At 38.0% G+C, this 24,732-nt stretch overlaps 1 protein-coding gene across 1 annotated transcript; it reads left to right on the forward strand.

The window, feature by feature from the left end:
• The first annotated feature begins 1,245 nt into the window (after positions 1-1,245).
• Positions 1,246-19,976, forward strand: sptlc2b (serine palmitoyltransferase, long chain base subunit 2b). Its single transcript, XM_077587622.1, has 12 exons — positions 1,246-1,507; positions 5,274-5,468; positions 5,558-5,712; positions 6,691-6,839; positions 8,475-8,599; positions 10,190-10,283; positions 10,418-10,523; positions 11,415-11,634; positions 11,936-12,062; positions 14,111-14,246; positions 15,096-15,225; positions 17,216-19,976. The coding sequence occupies exons 1-12, from the start codon at positions 1,364-1,366 to the stop codon at positions 17,327-17,329; spliced, it is 1,695 nt and encodes a 564-aa protein (XP_077443748.1). The 5' UTR covers positions 1,246-1,363; the 3' UTR covers positions 17,330-19,976.
• Positions 19,977-24,732: the final 4,756 nt, after the last annotated feature.

The following is a 24,732-nucleotide window of genomic DNA, read 5'->3' on the forward strand; positions in this document are numbered from 1 at the left end:
GATCTCCTTTGGAGTGGACAGGAGCTTAAGTGCTTCTCTGTGTTGGCAAGAGCTTTAAAGGGCTGATGTTTCATTATTCTTCACTCAAGGTTACAACCTTGAAAGGAAACAAAAAAAGGCACAGGCACAGAAATTGATTGGAGAATCAAATCATCTGATGTTATCAGCAATGCCTTAATCATGGATGCCACACCTTAAAAACGAGACTGCAAGCAAGGAACAAGAATTTTATAGCATCATTATAATTCCTGCAGGTAAGGTGAAGCTATTTTAATGTGCGGCTCAACAGCGACGTTTAGTGGCACGCATGTGAAACTTCATTTTGTCGATGTTTTCAAAAATAATGATACAATCTGCAGGGTCAAGAGGATGCGAATTTCTAATAAATGGATGGAAAATTGCATGAAAAATAGATTTGCTATTATTGAAGCAAGGCTTGAACTAAAAAAAACATTGATTTTCTGCACCATTTATCATCACAAGGTTCGCGGGGGGTGCTTGAGCCTATCCCAACCAACTATAGGCAGGCTTGTTCAATGTTTAGCACCTTAAAAATTACTGTATGTATACATTTCAGTAATAATTATAAATTTTTTTTTTCATTTTCTACAGTAAACGAATAGTACACTTAATTTTCGCTTTGACATTTGATTATGGTGTATTTGATACTACTGCGCTCAGGATTATTGCTGCAATGAGTGATAGGCATATGATTCATCATTATTATTGAGAATTATGTGCCCAAAAATCATATTTGTTCATCTTTATGGGCTCTTGGGACAATTTCTGACATCTCTTATAACTGCATCACCGTTTAGTGACGTTACCTCTAAACACAGATTATCTGATTAACGTGCTTTGTAAACATAACATTCGATATGATCTCAGTTTAACATTGCTAGTAACTTCAGATCGCCTATTGTAAGGTTAAACTTAAACTTTTATGAAGAACTGCCTTGCTCAGGTGAAGAATGACGTTGCCGGGATTCAGTTCTCTCCTGATCTAAGGTTATTATGGGTCGTTTCCTTGGGAAGGTTTTAGGTTTGTTATCGTAAAGATGATCCACACTAGAGACGAATGAAAGGTGCTAAAGATAAGCGTTGTGTGGCGCTTGACTGACGGTATTGTCTTTTCCTATCGTTGGTTTGATCTTAGTTTAATAGACGATCTTTGTCAGCGAGCAAGCGCTTTGGCCAATGACCGCTCAGCAGGGGCGTGTGCTTCCGGCGTACTCGTGCAGACGCAGCGCTGTGGGCGTAGAACCGACCGTTTCTCCGAGTTCATACATGACTTCCCGATTATCCGCACCCAACTTGGGCTACTTCAATTTGTGATATCTTCCGCCGCGGTAAGCCGACAGAAATGACTGAAAGCTCCGCGAACAAGCTAGTGAACGGGGACGCCTGTCGTCGGACCGCGAGCGGTCAAAAAGCAAGCAAAAATGGCTTCGTGAAGAACCACTGCTTGTTTCAACAGCCGCAGAAGTATCGTCGCCCCGGGGAGAAGGTGAGGCCCGCCCGCCCGTCAAACGCTCCACGAGAGACGGCCCTTAACTGTTTCAAAAATTTGCCTGACACACACGCACGCGCACAACCGTAAATATAATACACATTCTGATATAAATTTCTGGGTTTGAGTGTTAATTTCTAATTTGATGACATGGGGTACTACTACGCGGCTCCTACGTCACCTGGTACTTATTGATAAATATATATATAACAGTTCATTCATAATCAAACCCGTGTTTACATTACATATGAATAAGACATTAAATGCATTTTAGTACTTTCTGGCAGTTTGCTTTATTATGTTAATTATGAAAAGTTTACGGTTCCCATCATACATCTATTATTTGTGTTGTGTCAACTTAGCCAAAGAGAGCCTTGAAATGTTTTGATAATTTCAGAAAGACAAAGATATACATTACCAGTTTTGTATTAATAAAAAAAAACTGGTGTTGTCTACCACGAATGAGCAGTGTAGTTTTAAATGTAGTACTTCACTTCTATACACTTCGATGGAGATGTCCTTATCTACATCATCATAAAACATTTACAAAACCGATGTTTAATACTTCAATATTAACAATATGTGTGGCTTACTTTAATTATTTGAATGAATCCATTATTTGCACATCATCATATTACTAATGTAAACAAATTTGTCAATTGTTTAGGAAAAATTGTGTTTCCCTTGTGATGTAATAATGGTCACCTTGAAATGTAAACAAATGGCTTGTGAATTGTCTAGAGAAAATGCTCTTGCCCTTATTGTTATGTAGCAATGGTCTACCTGAAAGTCCAGTGTTGTCAGTGTTATGTAGCAAAGGCCCACCTGAGATCCCAGCGTTGTAGTGGAGTGTAATCTTACACTCACTTGTTTTTCTGTCCTGCAAGTGTCTTTGTGAAGTCAGGCCGGTCTCTGTTTACATTGGCTAATGAGAAGACGCCGACCAAGGCCTGTTGTTTTATTAGGAGTTGGAGTCTCTCGGGAGAGCTGAGCCAGCCTGCTTCCACATGACACTTCAACAGTGAGGAATGTCTCTGGGCTGTCATGGGTGTGGTCGTTTCCACAATGGGATCAAAAACGTAGTTTAGTAGTGGAGCTGGGCCATGTGTGCATGCCTTTTTCTATTTATTTGATTTACATTTGAATTACATTGCATAGTATGTTTTTGCCTATCTTTTTTAAACTAGCTTTTTGATTTTAGACTCGTCTTTAGGTTTGCTATTTAATTGTGTTGTAATATCCAACACAAGGGATGTACTAATTATTTACTAACAAAAATAATAATGGTCAGTTTTGTTTGACACTTTCTGAGAGTTAGTATGCAATGTTATTATACCATGCAGTAGTACTATTGTTTTCAGTTCTGTATAAATGCGCTACATCATACTTTGAACTGTTTTTGTCTTTTGCTTTAAAGTGAAAGCCAAGAATAGGCAAATCAAGACTGTAACAAATGATCTTCTATTTTTATACCTGGGAGTTGAAAAAGGACGTATCGCAACAACTTTTACACCATAAGACACTCAGTATATTGACATAGCAGCTTGACCTGATGTGTCATTTTGCTTTTAGCTGTGAAATCTGGTATCAAACTATCTCGCTGTTCTCACTCGCTTTCATTTTCCGTTCCGCTTACAAGTCGCGGGGGTGCTGGAGTCTATCCCAGCCAACTGGGCAGTAGTAATAACCACTCTTCCACTGTGCTGGCCTCACTGTTCTCAACAAAAGCATTATACGCATGGAAGAGAAAACAGACCTTTTGTTAAAATAGCACTCTGGTTTTAATGTATTGACTAGAATTCATTACATTTCATTTAGGTGAGCCTAAATAGATGTTTGGATTTTGGTGAACATTTTTAAATGCTCATTCTCTGTAGCGCTCAGTGGTGTTTCTTGGAGAGAAGCAAGACTAATCACATGAGGTGCAGCTAAGCTGCAGGCTACACTCTCTTATGACAAAATTATGTTGTGTTCCACCTAAAGGGCAGAGCATCATGATTGTCCCCTTTTTTCTGCTAACAAGCTCACTTTGTTTGCTCAGGGAAATGTGAACTGGCAGTCATTTTCAATTGTATATCTCTTTGTTTTAGGGACATGTGTGAATAACTAATTGCCTCTGAAATTCCCACTTTATATTGCCAACATTATGTCAAACCATGAGATTAAAAATTAACAAAACGCTCTAGACCACAGTGTTAATAGCTGCCCAACCCTCAATCAAACGCAATTTTCTCAGTGAAGTCACACCACACCCAGCCTTTAACCACGTGATAGCAAACACATTGCAGGTGTCTGTGTTTTCAAATGGAATATATATATATCCTTCTGACTACCAGTAGTTCAAGTTTGTCCTCTGTAGAGGACATTTGTAAACCTAAATATCTCCCACCCAGTGCATCCAATCCCATGAACTCCTTTTTGTGCTCTATAGAGGACATTCATTTCCAATGATGCCAAATTTCTTTTGCCGGTATTCTAATTACTTCACATAGATTGGGCAATTTCAAAATAAATGTGATTGGACAACATTTTTTTCCTGGTAGTCAGTTCCTGGTTAAAGGATATATACAAATATGTTACAGTAATCCCTCGAATATCGCGGCTTCACTACATCGCGTTTTTTTTCTAGGGGATTTTTTTGTGTGTTAATTAATCATTTTTTTGTAAATTCATAAAAAATTGAAAATCCATGCTGAAACTCTCAAGCAGAAGCCACTCCCCTGTCCTCACTTGCTACTAGAACTCAGCACTGTAGTATTAGGTGACCCTACTTTGCGGTTTTTCGTTTATCGCGGCCATGTCTGGTCTACATTATTCGCGATAATCGAGGGATTACTGTACAAAGAACATTTTCTATTGATAAAAAAAATCTCCCAATTCACCACATTAACACGTCAAGTTGCATCTTCCTATTCACATTCCTCACCCTTGGCATTTTTATTATAGTTATCCTTCAAGGCAGTCAAGTCACTGGTGTATTCACAACCAGCCAGAAACCATAAAAGCATGTTTTGAAACATAAGTCACTACAATTAAGAATAATAAAAACATAAAAATGTCTGCCCTTTGACTTCTTAGCCTACAGTCTTCTTAAAATTTCTTGTGCTTGATGAATTCCTGGCTAACCGCTGAATTTTACTAGGATGCCACTTTGTTCGCAGGTATGAATCAAACCATTACTTATATAAAAATGCATTGAGTAAAATACTTTATTCAGTATCTAAGGTAAATGTTCAAAATGTTCAGTACTTTTGAATGAGTTGTCATGTAAACATTTTCTGTGATTATGACTGTTTGTGATGAACTGCACAAATTGGGGTAATGTCATTAATGTACGAACTGAGGTTAGGGTTTAAGAATTTAACCTCGGTCAGCAATGCCACTCCACTAGCACTATTGTGATGTATTAGCAGATACACAACTACTACAATGCTGTTACTGTGGCAACTTTATGTGTGTCTTAAAGAAACATTAATGAAACAGTGTTTCAGGCCCACAGGTTGGTGTTGTAATGGAAACAAAATAGCCAGAAATAGTTATTTTTTGTGCTATAAGCAATTATAGTTTGCTAGGATGAATTCAACGCAGTCTTGCTTTAAAAATACTTCATGTCTGTGGGGAAGCACCCCTCGCGTTTTACGTTTTTATCACTAACCCGCAATCACTTGAGAGCCACTGTACCCCAGCAACGTTTTACAATTGTGCCCTCAAGAAACGGTAGTATGCAAATGATAATAATGCAAACGCTTGTTTTGTACTCCAGAACCAACATGGCACACACAACTCGGGCTTGTACAAGAGGCCCTTTGTGGAATCGTTTGAGCAGACTCCACTACTAGTGGCTGTGCTTACCTACGTGGGCTATGGCATCCTCACCATCTTTGGCTACCTCCGGGATTTTCTCCGCCACTGGAACGTCGGGAAATGCACCATGGCCCGAGAGCGAGAAGAGCAGAAGGTTAAAACTGAAATATCAAAAGTATTTTCACTGCATTTTCTATGATATTTGGTCTCTTTTTTTCATGGTTTTTATCTTTTCCTTTGTAGGACTTTGTGCCACTCTATCAAGACTTTGAGAACTTTTACACCAGGAACCTGTACATGAGGATCCGAGACAATTGGAACCGACCCATCTGTAGTGTTCCTGGGGCAAAGATGGATCTGGTGGAGCGAGTTTCGCCTGATTACAACTGGACCTTCCAGTAAATTTGAACACTTTATATTAGAGAGCAAAAAGTTTCATCGAGAAGAGGTTGAACACATACATTTTATTCTACACCAGGGGTGTCAGACTCGGGTTGGTTTGCGAAAATATAGAAAATGAATGCGACTGTGTTAAGCACAGAAACTTTGTTGAAAAAACAATGTCTTTGCTTTAATAATTTTCTGGATAATCAAAACTGCCATGCATTCTAAAGAAACACATGATCAACAACAGCGTGTAATGACAACCACTTGTTGTGTAGAAGTTTTTCAATTTGGCAAAATGCCTTTTTTTATCCTTTACGGCACATGTGTCAAAGTGGCGGCCCGGGGGCCAAATCTGGCCCACCGCATCATTTTGTGTGGCCCGGGAAAGTAAATCACGAGTGCCGACTTTCTGTTTTAGGATGAAATTAAAATGAAGAGTATAGATGTATATTACATTTCCGGATTTTCCCCCTTTTAAATCAATAATTGCAATTTTTAAATCATTTTTTTCTGTTTTTAGTTCAAAAATCATTTTGTAAAATATATTTTAAAAAAGCTAAAATAAACATTGTTTTAGATCTATTAAAAAAACAGAATATTCAGGGCTTTTAATCTGGTTCTTTTAATCCATTTATAAAAAAAAAATCTAAATATTATATCTAAAATAGTCCGGCCCATGTGAAATCAAGTTGACGTTAAAGTGGCCCGCTAACCAACCTGAGTCTGACACCCCTGAACACGATGTGTTCAATTTCATTATCTGTGTTTACCAAGATTGGAATGCTTAAAATATGTCTTGTTGTGCTGAACCTGAATTTCCTTGAGATGAACTATTGTGTAACATCCTGCTGCTGGATGACTGGGGCATCTAAGAATCAACCCCAGACAGGAAATGTTTCCACAACCACTGCAGCCCAGTTAATTATTTTACCCTGACCTGTGAGTCATTGTCTTCCCTTCCTTACTGTCATTGTGTCACTCTCCTTCAGGCACACTGGCAAAGTGGTGAAAGGTGTTATCAACATGGGCTCGTACAATTATCTCGGCTTTGCCGAGAACACGGGAGCTTGTGCTGACACCGCCATTGAGGTCACGCAGAAGTATGGCGTGGGAGTTGGCAGTACCCGATGTGAATTAGGTGAGAGAACTATTAGAAAAATGATGGTTTCCTTCACATGCATTTTAGAGTTATTGTAAACAAATGAGTCATGAAATGAGGAAAAACTGAAAGCACTATACAGTGGTACCTCGTCATACGACCGTTCGTCATACGGAATGCTCGTCTTACGGGGGAAATTTCGATCGAATAATTCGCCCGTGATGCGGTCAAAATTTCATGATGCGACCAAGCCAGGTTGCCATGGCATTTTTTTTGGCATATCTTTCGTGTATAACAATATTTACGAGCACCGGATGAGCTATTCAGACCAGGAAACGCACAACGCGCATGCGCGGGGAAAAGAGGGCTTTCTGGGTAATGAAGTATACTCGTGCTCGCAAAAGCATCCCCGGTAGCAACTCTATCATAGGCGCCGTTCGAGGGGGTGCGAACACAGATGCTACAAGCTAAAAGGGAGCCGCTAGCCAGCGCCCCCGAAGCTCCCATGAGCAGCGGTGCGATCGCTGATAAGACTGCTGCTCGTTGGCAAGTGGTCGTGCGTTCTCCGATTGTGAGGACATTTGTGTGCATCATTTTCGGAATATTTTGAAGGGAATAGTACGACAGCAAACAGCCCATCGATAGCGAACGTGAGGGTGGAGTGTTTGTTCTGTTTACGAGTGCGTCGTGTGGAAAACAAACCGAAGCCCCCCGCCCCTTTTGTGCGTCTCTCTCTCCCCTCGGCGAAATCCGCCCAATTTTAGTTAGATTAAACACTTTATTTCTATTAAACCACTCGTTATTTATTACTTTGTCAATATATGGCGAATTATAAGAAATAAAACATTTTTTTCAATCCAATATCCTGTTTTTGGTGTTTTTTTCAGAGAGTTGGAACGAATTAATTTGTTTCCCATTCATTTCAATGGGAAACTTTACCTCGAGTTACGAGAATCTTGTCATACGAGCTCAGTCCCGGAACGGATTAAGCTCGTATCTCGAGGTACCACTGTACTGTCACATTTGAGAAGTGAAACCAAGCACATTTCGACAGATCTTGACTGAAACTTGTTTTTTTATTGTTCATTTAGCTTCTACTAGATCAAGGGTGTCAGACTCGGGTTGGTTCGCGGACCATTTTAGATATAATATTTAGATTTTTTTTTTAATAAATTGATTAAAAGAACTGGATCAAAAGTCCTGAATATTTGTTTTTTTATAGATCTAAAAAAATGTTTATTTGAGCTTTTTTTCTTAGTAAGGGAAAATCTCTTTTAATCATTATGTTCCATATTAAAGTGGAAAATAGAAAATATTTGTATATATTTTTAGATTTTACATGATGATTTTTGAACTAAAAACACAAAAAAATGATTAAAAAATTACAATTATTGATTTAAAAGGTGGGAAAATCAGGAAATTTAATATACATATATACTCTTCATTTTAATTTGATCCTAAAACAGAAAGTCGGCACTCATGATTTACTTTCCCGGACCACACAAAATGATGCGGCGGGCCAGATTTGGCCCCCGGGCCGCCACTTTGACACATGTGCACTATACTATTTGAGAAGTGAAACCAAGCACATTTTGACAGATCTTGACTGAAACAGTTTTATTTATTGTTAATTTAAAGATCACTTCTACTAGATTAACATGTTGTGCTTTTTAGGGAACCTTGACATCCATGAGGAGTTGGAGCATTTGATTGGCCGATTCCTTGGTGTGGAGTCAGCTATGGCTTTTGGAATGGGCTTCGCTACTAATTCCATGAACATTCCTGCTCTCACTGGGAAGGTATGGAAATTTACCGTCTTCCTTTTTTTCCTATTGTTCTCCGGCATGCACGATATTCCTTCCGACTCCTCAGTTCATTGCAACCACACACTTAAAATGACAAATGTATATTCACGGAACTAACTGGTTCCTGTTACTGCTTTTAAGTGAAAACAAATGCTATCCCAACACTGTACAGGCCAGGTTTTTCTAAACGCTCTCATGTCTGGATAAAGATTTCAAAATATTATGATTAGGGCTGCTTTTGTTTGATTAATGGCCGTCACTGTTGACCTATACCCTTGTCAATCCTATCACTTTTTACTTGCTTTAATAGCCAGTGTTTGAGCAGGAAGTAGAATATACAGCATGCAGAGACGTGAGCAATAGAAAAAAAGCGAGCCAGAGAAACTGAAGGTAGTGATAAAAGCCACAGCCCTTGGCACGAAGACTCATACATTCTTTACTGAGTCTAATCATGTTGCTGCATATTTTTATTTCCTCCCTTTTTCATAGAAGTATTTTACATTGTGTTCCAAGCTTGTTTTTGTTGGCTTGTAATACCCAAAGGTAATATTCATGTGCAAATGCGAGTGTTGCACAATGCCTCCAAAATATGTTTAATTCAGAGATGTTGATACATTTAATGTGTTGGGCCTTTGAGCTTAGCAAAATGTTGTAAGGCAAGTCATTGCTTAATGCGACATTATACGGCCTTATAATTTTTTTTCTTGAAAGTATTGTTACCATATTATTTGTAGGACATTTTAATATGAGGCCTGATTTAACCTTCTTCAAATTTAAATTTGAAGGTGTGTCATTCAGTTTAAACTTGTTAAGACAGTTCGTTAGGTCTTGTTTGGCCACTATGTTGTACTAAAGTGTTTTGTTCTGCAAGATGCTGATGCAACTTTGTACCATACAGGACTTTTCCAACCTAAGATTAAAGCCCAAATTAAAAAAATGATAACACAGCACTTTTCTTAGACACTTTGCAACAACTGGTGATGGTAATGTTACGTAACAATAGATGAAACTGCGCATTTGTATACACTACAGCAAGGGTGTCAGACTCGGGTTGGTTCGAGGGCCGCTTTAACGTCAACTTGATTTCACGTGGGCCGGACCATTTTAGATATAATATTTCGATTTTTTTTATAAATGGATTAAAAGCAACATTAAAAACAATGTTTATTTGATTTTTTTTTCTTAGTAAGGGAAAATTTCTTTTAATCATTTGTTTTTTATTTCAAAAGGAAACCTTTAATTATTTTCCATATTAAAGTGGAAAACAGAAAGTATTTTTTAGATATTATAAAATGATTTTTGAACTAAAAACACAGAAAAAACTGATTAAAAATTTACAATTATTGATTTAAAAGGGGGAAAATCAGGAAATATAATATACATCTATAATCTTCATTTTAATTTGATCCTAAAACAGAAAGTCGGCACTCATGATTGACTTTCCCGGGCCACACAAAATGATGCGGCGGGCCAGATTTGGCCCCCGGGCCGCCACTTTGACACTGTGCACTACAGTGATATTGTGCATGCTTAAACTTGATTATAATTTTTACACTTTATCTCTTTCTGTTGTCCTGTTTCTAGGGCTGCCTCATCCTAAGCGATGAGCTAAATCATGCATCACTCGTGTTAGGTGCCCGTTTGTCTGGTTCAACAATTCGTGTCTTCAAACACAACAGTAGGTGACCTATAATAACTTCTTACAAAACTGTTGACAGAGGTACACTCGTAGCATTCATAGTAACTAACCACAACCGTCGCATGAGCAGTTCACATTTCTAAATCGAATCAATGCTCTTGGGTTTAATGTAGACATGCAAAGCCTGGAGAAACTCCTGCGAGATGCCATTGTACATGGACAACCAAGAACCCATCGACCCTGGAGAAAAATTCTCATTTTAGTGGAGGGCATTTACAGGTAACGTTAATAATAATACACGACATACATACACCGAAACAAAGTATTTGTGTTTTTATGCACAATCTGACAGTTTTATACCAGTCAAAATGAGAGCCACGGATAGTAGACAAGTAGCAATATTTCTAAAGGATATTTTCTTAAACTGAGAAGTCATCTGATTCGCTCCACTCGTATGGAGGTTGGGCCAATTTGACATTCCAACAAGCCCTGCCTGATGAAAGTTAAACTGATCGTGCCTAATCTGGCATGCTTGTGACTTGGGTTACCACATATTTCATTATCGTGGTTTAGTTTTTCCCCTGCAAAGCAAACACTGGGAGCTGAAGGGCTTTCTCGGCTGCAGGGAGCTAAGGAGTCCTTTGTTTTATGAAGGCAAGCTCTGGATCCTCACCGTTTCACATTTGCTACTGCTGGCTATCTGAGATGAGGCACATTTTCCTCACAGTTGTTTCATTTTTAGCGTCATTTATAACGTAATTTAATGATCCCACTGCCCTTGAAATGTGTTTTCTGGAGTGGTATTCACTCATAAGCATCAATTTTCAAACAACCAGCAGAATTTCAAGTCCTCTTAATGTTGTTTCCAAGGCAAACACTCAGATTGTTGAAATAGCAAATGCTCAATGGAGGAGTAGTCAATCACGCCTAGCCAAAGATTACTCAAATTTTTACATTTTTTCTAAATCCAAAATAATGTTTTAAGGGTAGTAAATTTTCCCTGATGAAGATTCTTGTGTTTTAGAATAGAAGGGGAATAAGCAGGAGCTTTTGAATAACACTGATATCAAAATATCACACTTCAGCTCCAAATTTTAATGAAATACTAGTTTTACTGTTTGTTATTGTTAGAATTCCTGTTTTTAATCTGTACTTTTTCTTTTCCCAAAGCATGGAGGGTTCCATTGTGCGTTTGCCAGAGGTCATTGCCTTGAAGAAGCGCTACAAGGCATATGTGTACCTGGATGAAGCCCATAGTATTGGGGCCTTGGGGCCTAATGGCAAAGGAGTGGTGGACTACTTTGGCCTGGATCCCACAGACGTGGACGTCATGATGGGAACATTCACAAAAAGCTTTGGTGGCGCCGGCGGTTATATTGGAGGCAAAAAGGTCAGTGAATAGCAATAAATGTGAAAATGGAAACGGTACCATAATGGCGATCTGTCATGTGAATAAAATGGAAGCACTCTATTTTGCGCAATTCAACGATGAAGTTGCTCATTCGTATGCTGATTGATATTGATTTGTGTCAGTGCATTATCTGTTGATAGCATGTTACCTAAAAGATGAACGATTAGACAGTTTGTGACAGTAAAATTTAATATTGTAAATTTAGGGGAATAAGATGTGTCGCAAATTGTTCTTTCTGAAGCTGTGATGATGCCACACAAGTTGTGAATTCCTCTTTTAGGAGCTGATTGAATACCTGCGACAACACTCTCACAGCGCCATGTACGCCACCTCAATGCCTCCACCTGTGGCCCAACAAATCATCACCTCGATGAAAATCATCATGGGAGAAGATGGGACCACACTGGGTATGTTCTATGCTACTTGATAACCATTTGTGATTGCCTCGTTTGTATATATGGCGCTTTATAAATTGACGGTGATGTAATAATTGACCGCTAGATGTCAGTACAATCCACTATGTTGTTCAGTTTCAACTATGGGTTTTGGCTTAAAATGAATTTGACACTATTTGATTAGAAGTACATTTGTATGCTGTTTTTCTTTCATATTAGTGTTTAAACCTAAACTTAATCAGAAAAACACGTGGGTAAAGTATGTTTCCCCATTGTGAAATATTCTATATGTATTATAATTTTCATTCATTTTCTGTATCGCTTATCCTCACATGGGTCGCTGGGGGGTGCTGGAGCCTATCTCAGCTGACTTTGCGCAGCAGTTGGGGGACACCCTGAATCGGTGGCCAGCCAATCACAGGGCACAAGGAGAGGGACAAACATTGGCACTCACACCCATACCTAAGGGCAATTTAGAGTTTTCAACCGTCTACGCTGCATGTTTTTGGGATGTGGGAGGAAACCGGAGTACCCGGAGAAAACCCATGCAACCCCAGGAGAACATGCAAACTCCGCATAGTAAGGTCTGGACCTGGGATCGAACACTCGATCTCAGAACTGTGAGGCCGACACGCTAACCACTTGTGCTCCGGGCCGCCCTGTATTATACAACAAGTGGGTGAAATATATTTCTCCACTGGTTCAGCATTCAGTTACGGATTTTGGGGCAATAACATGTTGATCTGATGTAAAATGGTAAGGTAGTACAAAAAAGACCTTCCTTTATTCTTTTCAGATGTGTTTCTACTAAGGGTTTTTTTTTGCCTTCATGCTGGGTACAAAGCAGCACGGTGCAAAGCCCTGGTGAGCGGAATAGATCAAGCTCAGTTGGATACACCTACGTACATAAATAGAGCACTAAATCTTACTTCTGAGAGGCATTACGTTCAAGTCCACAAATCTAGTCTTTGCAGAATACATGTCATTAAAACAAAAGCAGAAGAGATTATTAAATGGAGTCTTATGTATTTTTCATAAGGGTAAAATTGCCTTGCTTGCAGCTCCATCTGCTGGATGTTGTTAGTGACTTGTCCAACTTGGTCCAGTAAAACCGAATTGCCGTTGAAGTTTGATCTGCACCAAAAGTGTAATTACAGTCATAAAATAAAATGTGTCTTGGAAACTGGCTGTGTAGGTTTTACATAATCCAGCCATGGTGCTTGGCAGAGGTAATAAACACCTGAAGCCTTTTCGCTGGCTGAGAACAGACCTAACGTCATGATCGTCATCTGCTCTGAAGATAGCCAGACTAGCGAAGTTGGCTGGAGTTTGCCTTGTGGAAGAATTGCAATGACAGCCTGATGTGTTGCAGCCATGTCACCTGTTTCAAGTCTTTGAAGATCCAGCCATGAATGCAAAGTTGGGTCTGTTAAACAGTTAGAACGTTTCCTTTACACAAACAGCCAGTTACGGTTTCATACATCAAATCACATCAATCATAGAAAAGGAGAGGGAAAAAATGCTAAACACGTGTCTAAATTTCATTTAACGGCAGTGCATTGAGTTCTGTCTTTTAATCTTTTTTTTTTTTCTCCAAGTATAATTTCAGACTTGGCTTCTTCTCATTGTTCTTTGAAGTTAGTCTTGTGCATGTTTTTCTTGCTCAGTCAGACAGATGTATGTTGCCGCTGGCATATTGTACCATTTGTTTGGCCAAGACGCTATCTCATGGGGCATGTGGCCTGAGGACACTGCGGGCAAATCCACAGCGTGCATCAGTCAGACGAGAGGGCCGATGCTTGTTTAACTTCACCCCCGCTGACCTCCAGCTTAATGAATTCTGGCTGTCGTTGAGTTGACCTGTTCTGCAATTTGAAGGAAAACTACAAAATTACTTCATAACTCACAAGGGACGGACCGTTTTCTTAAAAGTGCATTCTATTCCCATCGTTTGGATGTCATGTTGGGGGAAGCGTGGAAGCAAAATGGAAAACATTTTCTCATGTAGTTCATTAAAAATGAATCAGTTTTAATATCGTATGTCTGCTCGTCTTTTACAGGTGCCGACCGCCTCCGCCAGCTGTCCGAGAACACAACCTATTTTCGCCGGAAACTTTGTGAGATGGGCGTTATCATCTATGGCAACAGTGACTCACCTGTCGTACCTGTGATGCTCTACATGCCTGCCAAAATTGGGTTAGTTAATTCTATTGTTTGCATACAAGATATCAACATGGGCCATTAATGTTTTCTGACAAACTGGGTGTGAGGCAAAAAAACAGCATTGTGCTTTGAGATCATTTTTGTTGAAGGTACTTCTCAACTTTAATGGTTCAGTTTAGTAAACAACCAAATAACTACTTGTGATACTAATGGATATTGGATAAGGGGTTTAATGTCATTAATCATTTAGAATGGTTGATTTGTAAGATCTAACAAATAACATAATTTTCTGACTTTAAGATATACCCCAAAATGCACCCCAAAGTTTTTTTTACAAGAAAATGTATTTATTCGTAAATAAGGCAGACTGGATTATATGTCCATAATGTATTATATTGACGGAAAAAGACATGCAGATCAAAGCAGTGGAAATATTCTACAAATTGTGGTATTGAATTTATTAATTTGCTGAAGATTTTTTTGGGGGATTATCAAACAATAAGCTGAAAGTTGCAATGACTTTCAAATTAGTGACCCATACTACAAAAAAGTATAGTTTCACAAAAAATGGAGAGAAAAAATTACATATTCATCATCCACCAAAAAATATTTTTAACTGGGATTTGAAAAAAAAAATCTCCAATGTTGGACACGCTATTGGCAGTCATTATTTTGTAACCAGTTACACATTCAAATTGGTTCACATCTTTGCTCATCCACATATGAAGACATCAGTACTAAAATCAATGCTTTTCACATTTCCAAATTTGACCAAAAAGTCCCCATTTTTGACCAAAAAATGAATGCATTCTCACGCAATTGCTATGGAAATTGCGTTTTGTAGTTATGCTTGCCATATTTCATATTTCTTTTGCATTTTAGGGCATTTGGTCGTGAGATGCTGAAGCGGAATATCGGCACGGTGGTCGTTGGCTTCCCGGCAACTCCCATCATCGAATCACGAGCGCGTTTTTGCATTTCGGCTGCTCACACCAGGGGAATGCTGGACACTGTAAGTTCATTCCAGTCAAAGTCTTTTAGCATTCTACATTAATTCCATGTGACAATCTCGACCGGTGAAAAAAGGAGAAAATTGACTGGCGACCAGTCTATAAGGTAACCAGTCTTCAACGGCCAACTCACCCACTAGGCCAAGGGTGTCGAACTCGTGTTGGTTCGTGGGCCGCATTAACGTCAACTTGATTTCACGTGGGCCGGATATACATATATATTTTTAAAATCAGATTAAAAGAAATGGATCAAAACTGTTTATTTGAGCTGAGGGAAAACGTCTTTTAATCATTTGTTTTTCATTTCAAAATCAAAATATTTTTTATCATGTTCAATATTAAAATGGAAAACAGAAAATATTTGTGTATATTTATTTTTTAGATTTTACAAAATGCTTTTTGAACTAAAACACAACATTGGATTATAAAATTGCAATTATTGATTTAAAAAAGGGGAAAATTAGGAATTATAGGAATTATAATATACACCTATAATCATTGGAAGCACATTTTGACAAATCTTGACTGAAACTTGTTTTGTTGTTGTTCATTTAGAGATCGCTTCTACTAGATCAAGGGTGTCAGACTCGGGTTGGTTCGCGGGCCGCATTAATGTCAACTCGATTTCATGTGGGCCGGACCATTTTAGATATAATATTTAGATTTTTTTTTAAAAAATTGATTAAAAGAACTGGATCAAAAGTCCTGAATATTCGTTTTTTTATAGATCTAATAAAATGTTTCTTTTTTTCTTAGTAAGGTAAAATCTCTTTTAATCATTATGTTCCATATTAAAGTGGAAAATAGAAAATATTTTTATATATTTTTTGATTTTACATAATGATTTTTGAACTAAAAACACAGAAAAAAATGATTAAAAAATTACAATTATGATTTAAAAGGGGGAAAATCAGGAAATTTAATATACATCTATAATCTTCATTTTAATTTGATCCTAAAACAGAAAGTCGGCATTCATGATATACTTTCTGGGGCCACATAAAATGATGCGGCGGGCCAAATTTGGCCCCCGGGCCGCCACTTTGACACCTGTGCACTAGGCTGATAACATCCAAATTTTAGGAGGTTGTTTTGTTCCTTTAACAGGTAATTGTTGTTGTTGTTTTTTAAATCAGCTATATATATATATATATATATATATATATATATATATATATATATATATATATATATATAGCTGATTTAAATAAAAACAACAACAACAATACAAACAAAAACAGCTATATATATATATATATATATATATATATATATATATATATATATATATATATATATATATATATATATATATATACATACATACATACATACATACATATATATATGTGTGGTTCACCATGGATTGGCATTTGCGTTTGAGTCCGCTTGTTGGATAATAAGGATTCCCAGTTTGGCCTTTTATTTTAATGGCACTTGGAAGCTGTCTGTCAGTATTACAGTGAGGCTTTTATATGAGCTGCTGTGTCTCTCCAAAAGCACTTCATTCATCTTACTGTTGTGCATGTCAACACCATTTTTAAAAGTCCTCTTAAAGGGCATCCAAAAGTCTTTGTAGAGCACTTGGAGGAGCCGCTTTTTCCGTCTCGGGAAAACCGAAACTTTACTGTTTCTCAAGCTGTGGATCGGAAAAAAGGTCAGGGGGAAGGTAAATTGTTTCCAGGTGCTTAAGAGTGTTGCAATGCCGGCTCATTTACTGTGGAAAGGAGTGCAGACGTTTGTGTTCCTTTGTGGCTTTCCGCCGGACGCCTTCTGTTCATCTTTGCTCGAGAGCCACGCTGACATGTTCACACCAAAGTGTCGCTTAGGCTCATCACTCTGCTATCACTCCAAAAGTTCACGCCTCTCCATTGGTGTCAATTGACTGTCCACTTGGCATGTATTTGCTCACGTTTTTTTTACTGACTGTTTAAGTTATGGCTTGTCCTCTTTGCAGTGTGAATGGTAACATGGCCTGTGATGTGTTGCCAGGTATTGCAAGCCATGAATGAAGTGGGCGACCTGCTGCAGCTGAAATACTCCAGACGTAGACCGGCTCCTCCTAATATCAGGTGGACAACTGAGGAAAGCCAGCTTCAGGACTAAGCCTCACACACACACACACACATCCTCTCACTCCGTGTTTATACACACACACACACACACACAATCTGATAATGCTCTCTTGGCCTTCCACTTTTTGTTATGCACCACTTCTATGTACCTCTTCTTACTTCTCTTCAAACCTCAGTGAACTCACCAGAGCTTATACAGTGGCTTAAGTGTAAACAGTATGCATAATGCTGTTCAAATGTCAGGTTTTATGTAATTAGACCAAGGATCGTTTTAACATATATATTTTCCACCATTATTTGTGCGCAAGACCCCACGATGCGAGATCAAGTCCGTAGAAATTCCTTTATATTTTATTTTAAATTGTTCCGATTGCAATCATTTACATGTTAATAACTCAAATTGCGGTTATTTGTTGTTGGTTTTAACCACGTTTTGACTAAAATCAGATTAACTGATGGGACGCTATTGATGGAGATAGACGAAACAGTTTTGACAAAACTGTTTTTACATTTGACCACACTAACTTTGGCATATTGCCACTTATAACACCTTACAGTCAAAATGGATTGGATGCCTAGAGCTGTCAATGGTACTGAAACATCACCATTCAATGCCATTGAATTGGACGCCTAGAGCTGTCAATGGTACTGAAACATCACTATTCAATGCCATCTAGCCATTTCCAATGGTTTTTATGTCTATCGTTGCCAATGGAAGTAAATGAGTTAAAGTTCTGGTCTTGACAGAATATCCAGAGACAAGACTAAGACTTTTGGGAACCAAGACCGTGACAAGACCCTTAAAATGTGGTCTACAGACTAAAATGCACATGCTCATGATCTGTTAATTAAAAAAAAAAAGTAAGAAAGAAATTTCTGCCTGCAGATTGGTGGCCTCTCTTAAAAATTCTGTTTGTTTTGTACAATTTTAACAACATTTTAGAATTATTTGTCGTGATTTTTTTTTTTGTATTACTATTATTATTATTATTATTATTATTATCATTATCAGAAACACCTGAAATTTGTACAGGTATATCTACAGTTTATAACTCCACTACAGCTCTGAAGCATTTTCAAATCTATCAACCAATAGAAGACCAACATCATGTCCATTTCTTGTGTCTATGACCGCATTAAGAAATAGTCTTATTCGCTTGAGCACAATGAATGTGTATGTTTGTGCAATAGTGACTACAATGGATTTCTTTGAGATTTTTGCATTCAAAATATTCCATTTGACATCACTTGTGCATCTAAGTCTTAAATATCATTATAGCAGTAGCTATGATAAACACAACAGCAAATTGTGATGTATGTAAATAATATTTTACACAAATTCACTCATGCCAAACCAACAGATATCACAAATATGTTTTCCCATATCTATTCTATATATTAGCACATGCCTCACCTGCAAAAAAAAATCACTTAAACTTGAACAGAGATTAGAATATTAGCTTCTTTCACCGACCAAAGCAAACCTATCTATAAATACACGTAAAGATTTATATTTTCTACCTTGCTCTTCATATGTAAAGCAAATATTGCAATAGAAAACATATCCCGGGAGGAAAGACTACAGAATATTTTTTACAGCTTCTTTTTTTAGAGCTATTTTTTAGCCTTATTTACTTGTTTACACCTGCTCTCAGAAATGTCCGTCGATTGTTTTTCTGCCGTCTCATTTTTCCACAATCTTCCTCTCTGTCGTCATCTTCGAACCTCTGTCGTCGTCTTCGAAATTTGACACAGTCACATGTACATTTGAACTGTATGTATGACGATACCGCCCTCACGCTTATCTGATATACAGCTTTATTTATTCGAAGCATTTGTCTTGTCTTTCAGTCGTCTGTTTTATGTGAGAAATGTAACTGTTATCTGAAAGGCAGCTTCACATGTATCCCCATGGGTGTGCATATTTTAAATAATTGTTTTATTTTAGTGCTAGCACTACTGACCGGCATTGAAAATGCACAGATGATGTAGTCACTGAGATATGCAGGATTTCTGCTTGGCGTGTCAGATGTTCTTGTTTATTCTTCATCATTTGGACTGTTTTTCAGAATGGCATTCCAATTCGATTCGCATTCAACGCGCTGTCAAAATGTCTCGTCGTTACATCAAAACATTGTTTGTGTTTTATACAGACATTGATTTATTGATGGCAATTAATATCTCGTAAAGCCGTCGGGACAATTTTGGTCAATGCTGATCCGAAACAGGTTTACACCTTTTTTTTTCTATCATGTCGATGCATTTTTTTTTAGTTACTACAACAACTGGAAAAGTCTTGAGTTAGTATATCAGTCGTTTAACAAAAAGAAAATGACAGTGATGCACTTCTATCAGGCCATGGTGTGGCTGTAACTTGTACGTTGGTGCAGTTTTAAATTGTGCTTTAACATCCTGTGTGTTCAGTAAAAAAATGTCCCGATTTATGTATATGGGAGGAAAATACATTTGCAAAAAGAGACAGAACTGCTTCCACCTCTTCTATGTATTTTTACAGCAACCCCATGCTAAGTGACCTATAGAGATGAATGAGATTTATCTGTTACTTACCCCACTGGAATTGTAGTTGATTTGAATTTCAAACCGTTCTGAGCAGATTGTAAAGCCATTATGTTTGTTGATCACGCTGTTCTAAACAGATTAAATGACATTCTTTGTTCTTTTGGACTAAGCTTTGTCATCACGTAGTAAATACACTGAATATGGTATCCGTTCATTTTAAAGCAGTTGAACTGATACTCTGTTTTGAAAAGATTTTGCACAAAGGGAAAATAGGGAAATACAGTGGTACCTTGAGATACGAGCTTAATGCGTTCTGGGACTGAGCTCGTATGTCGATTTTCTCGTAAGTCAAACGAACGTTTCCCATAGAAATGAACTAAAAACTAATTAATTCGTTCCAACCCTCTGAAAAAACACCAAAAACAGGATATTGGATTGGAAAAACATTTTTATTTGTTCTAATTCGCCATCTATTAACAAAGTAACAAATAACTAGTGGTTTAACAGTGCTAAAATGTGTTTAATAATACTAAAATTAGACGGATTTCGGGGAGGAGAGAGAGATGGACAGAGCGAGGGGGACTTTTTGCACGGCAACACGCTCGTAACATAACATAAACAAATTTAAATGAACTTGGATTACGATGCAGACACACTCAAAAATAAATGTAATCTAACCTTACACTAAATTTAATTCTAATTTTGTTTTAAATTTTGATACCTTTCTTCTCCCGGGTTGGCTCTATTTGCCCCGCCTCCACCCTGACTTACAGATTCAACCTATCGAGGGTTGTTTGCTTTTGTATTCCCTTAAAAACATTCTGAAAATGATGCACACAAATGTCCTCACAATAGGATAAGGCACGACCACTTGCCAACGAGAAGTAGTATATACGCCATTCACGATGACTAACAGGGAAAAAAAATGCAGCGCTCCGCCCAGTGCTCGTAGAGACATTACACGAGGGAGTTGCGACCAGAGAGACATTAAGTATAATGATGTTCTTATGAGCAGCCTCTCGCGTCCGCTGTCTGCTCGTATATCAAAATGTGTCTCGTATCTCAAGATAGATATTTGCTCAAAATTTGACTCGTATCTCAAATTACTTGTATGTCGGGGCACTCGTATGTCGAGGTACCACTGTATCTACAATTCAAGTAAATTACCCCGGAGACCTCTAAAAAGACTGGATAATTAAGAGGCACTGTAGTTTCATAGTTTGTAGTCATGAAGTATTTAGAAGTAATGTCCTGATCCGTTGTTGATGTTTGCAAGGTGCAGGAAATCTTGGTGTAAGTATAATCTTAAATTATACGCTATTTAAGAGCACATGGTTTGTGAACTACAGCACTTTTGTAATCTATAGTGAACCACAGAAGGACAGGTTTATCTGCAAAAAAATCGACCTAATGTAAAGAAAATAATTTAGTTTTAGTTCATTTTAATCACTAACACAGTGCTTGGTTTTTGTCATTTTAATGACTGGAGACTATCAGACCTTTGGGGGAAATTAAGTGGTTTCCATTGGGGGCGGATTGCTGATGGTGATAAAATAATGAACTTAACCATAAACCCTTGCATAACAGATTAAATGATAGTCGGTGTAGCGATCTTAGTTTGCAAAACGCTCAAAATAACTGTTGAGAAGGAGCAAATAAGGCAAAGTTAAGAGGCATTGGTGTTTAATTGAATTGAATGAAACGGGCAAAATGTCAGGGTTGGATCTGCCAGGCTGTTTGTGGTCCAGCTCGCATTTCTCCTGAACTTCAGCGTGATGGCGAAGAATATTGCGACCACAAGCATGAGAACGGTGCCGGCTATCCGAATGACGTTGACGAGCCAGATGCGGCCGGACGGCCGCGCTCTGGGGGGGACTATGTGCTGGGCCTGGACCTTCGGCTCGCCACCTTCCAGGTATTGGCACGTGTAACTATTTGTGTAAACGCCAAGACGTACTTTCAAAATGGAGCGGCATGGGTAGACGCGGTTGTAGTCTTTTGGGAGTAAGTGTCCTTCCTCGTCCAGCCAGCGGAAGCGATTACGAGGGCACTTCTTGGCAAAGCGGCCAGACACGGAACACACGAGGTTGACTTCGCCATTTAGAGTCGAGTCCAGTGAAGAAGAGGTCACTGTGGGGAAAACGCCGATGTAGTGAGAAGAAATGTTGGAAGAAGTCTGGAAAACTGGCACAACATCCTGCAACATTCCTTCTGGATTATTCCTAATCCACGTTTTAAGAACTGACTGATTTAATAGCTAGCTAGTTATCCTAGATGACAATATCCTTTTAGACGACTCACATGTCAACACCGTCAAGTAAACTGTATGAATAATCACTCCATGTGATTTACATGTGAAGGTACCGGCATCGTCTGCCGTCACCTGCCGGATGTCCAACGAGCAGTTGTCCGTCAGGCTCAGGTGTTGACTTCTGGGTGAATTGGTTGGAATTTGGCCAGTTTTCACCCTTGTACTTTCACCCTCACCAGTGTACCACCAATCTAAATTGGAGCAGGACGATAGCTGGCAAGGCAGTGTGGCCGCATCGCCTGCCCGGGCGTAGACGGGTGTGAAATCTCCACTTATGACTACTGCAAAACATCAGTGGGGAAAAGTCACGTTTTTAATAGTCAACTGTGGCTCTGCTATTGTCTACTCTGAGGCTAATTTTATACATTACATCTATGTGTATGTATGTATATGTGTGTATGTGTATATATATATATATACACATATACATATATATACATATATACATATATACATGTATATATACATATGTATATATATGTATATATATAGTATATATATGTATGTATATATATCTGTATATGTATATACATATACGTACATACATATAATTAAATATACATATAGTACATAGATGTACATGTATAAAATTAGCTCAGAGTAGATGTGTATGTATATATATATATATATATATATATATATTTCAGCAACACGCTTATTTATTTATTAATTAACTCATTTATTACCTATTTATTTATGTCTAAAATGTCTTTTCCTGTGTCTGTATTATCACCCTTTTGCTACTGTGACAATGACATTTCCCGAATACGGGATGAATAAAGTTATCTAATCTAATCTAATTACATTTGAAGACTTCAAGTTCACAAACTTTGGGCGGCCCGGCGGAGTTTGCGCCTGTGTGAAGTTTGCATGTTGTTTTTATTAATTAGATGTTGACCACTCAAAGGACTCCAACAATTTTAGTTCCAAAAACCCATCTAACACCAATTTGTTGAACTATTTCTCCAGGAACGATCAAATACAAAGACCTTACCTTGAAACTGAAGAAGAAAAATAAGAATCAATTCCTCTGCATTCATCTTAACTGAACAACTTTTAGTTCTTAGTGTCATTTCCTCCTTTGGTGATTTGCTAATAAGCAAAACCAACTAGAAAAAAAAACTGTGCACACATCCAGAGTAAGATTTTATCACTCCAGTTAGTTGTACATCATCTTTTTCTTTTTTAATTATTGATTTGTCAAATAATCCATAATTTAGTTTGAGCATTTTCATATCCATTGCAAATTTTAGTATAATCAGTATTTCAATTATTTCCATCATCCTCAATTGAGCTTCTCTTCTCTTAATCCACCTTAATCCAGTTTTAGAAATCACATACCTGTCCACTTATACGTTTTCTTGTATTTTATTAGTTTTTTGATTACTTCAAATTGTATATCCCGTTTAACAACTTTTATACGGGTAAAAGTATTTTTTGAGTATGTTTTTTTTAAACTGATCTCGTTTTAGCCATTTCGGCTCTAATCTGGATTGTGTTGGTCCGTGTGCGGTCGATTGGTCGCCGGTCTTTTGGTCGCCGGTCTTATGGTCGCCCCGACCGCGACAACGGGCGACCAAAAGACCGGCGACCAAAAGACCGACGACCAAAAGACCGGCGACAAAACAAGATAAAACGACAAGGTCTACGCATCAATAAAAGCCAACAATGGCCATGAGCAGTTTCACTGAGCCGACGTGTGAGTGTATAAGAGTTTGTATGTACATGAGTTCTCCCTTTAAGGAGCTACGTAAGTCAGGGTCTTCACAAGTTCTCCAACAAAAAACAATCAAAGTCCGGGAAATTTGGAGCTTTTCTTTAGCCTAATAATTAATAGGGCATTAAGTATGACTAAATAGTAATTCACAGTTTGTATTTAGGGAATTTGAGCAACGATTTAAATGGTAATTATCACTTACCTTCCGGGCAACCAAAAGACCGGCGACCAAAAGATTGGCGACCAAAAGACCGGCGACTAATCGACCGTGTACCGTTCAGATGTGGTTGGTTAATCCACCTTAATCCAGTTTTAGAAATCACATACCTGTCCATTTATACGTTTTTCCGTATTTTATACGTTTTTTTATCACTTCAGGGCATTAAGTATGACTAAATAGTAATTCACAGTTTGTATTTAGGGAATTTGAGCAACGATTTAAATGGTAATTATCACTTACCTTCCGGGCAACCAAAAAATTGTAAATCGTAAAATTGTAAAATTGTAAAATTGTATATCCCGTATAACAACTTTTGTACGGGAAAAAGTATTATTAGAGTGTTTTTTTTTTAAACTGATCTCGTTTTAGCCATTTCGGCTGTAATCCGGATCGTCTCAGTCATTGGTAGCAGACGAAAACATAATCATCGACTGCTAATATTGTCATGTTTTAAGCAACGTGCCTTCCTTTTTCACTATATAAATATAGCGCGTCAGCAAGCAATGTAGTCAGTCTAGCTCTCAGCGTCATACAGAGACATCTACAGAATCTTGAATTTAGTACATACAAAAGGTAGGTTTAAGTGAGAAAATATTGCCGCGTTGCATTTGTCCGGTTTATTATCACTTAATAAGGGAAAATTGCAATTATTAATAAGGGGAGCAA

Source organism: Stigmatopora argus, chromosome 19 (assembly GCF_051989625.1).
Source record: "Stigmatopora argus isolate UIUO_Sarg chromosome 19, RoL_Sarg_1.0, whole genome shotgun sequence".
Lineage (NCBI taxonomy): Eukaryota > Metazoa > Chordata > Actinopteri > Syngnathiformes > Syngnathidae > Stigmatopora > Stigmatopora argus.

What these genes read in the sequence shown, in the direction of transcription:
- sptlc2b (XM_077587622.1), top strand. Translation starts at nt 1,364, where the DNA reads ATGACTGAAAGCTCCGCGAACAAGCTAGTGAACGGGGACGCCTGTCGT. An exon ending in CAGTACCCGATGTGAATTAG is followed by an intron (nt 6,840 to 8,474) that starts GTGAGAGAACTA and finishes TGTGCTTTTTAG; the next exon opens with GGAACCTTGACATCCATGAG. An exon ending in GTTATATTGGAGGCAAAAAG is followed by an intron (nt 11,635 to 11,935) that starts GTCAGTGAATAG and finishes TTCCTCTTTTAG; the next exon opens with GAGCTGATTGAATACCTGCG.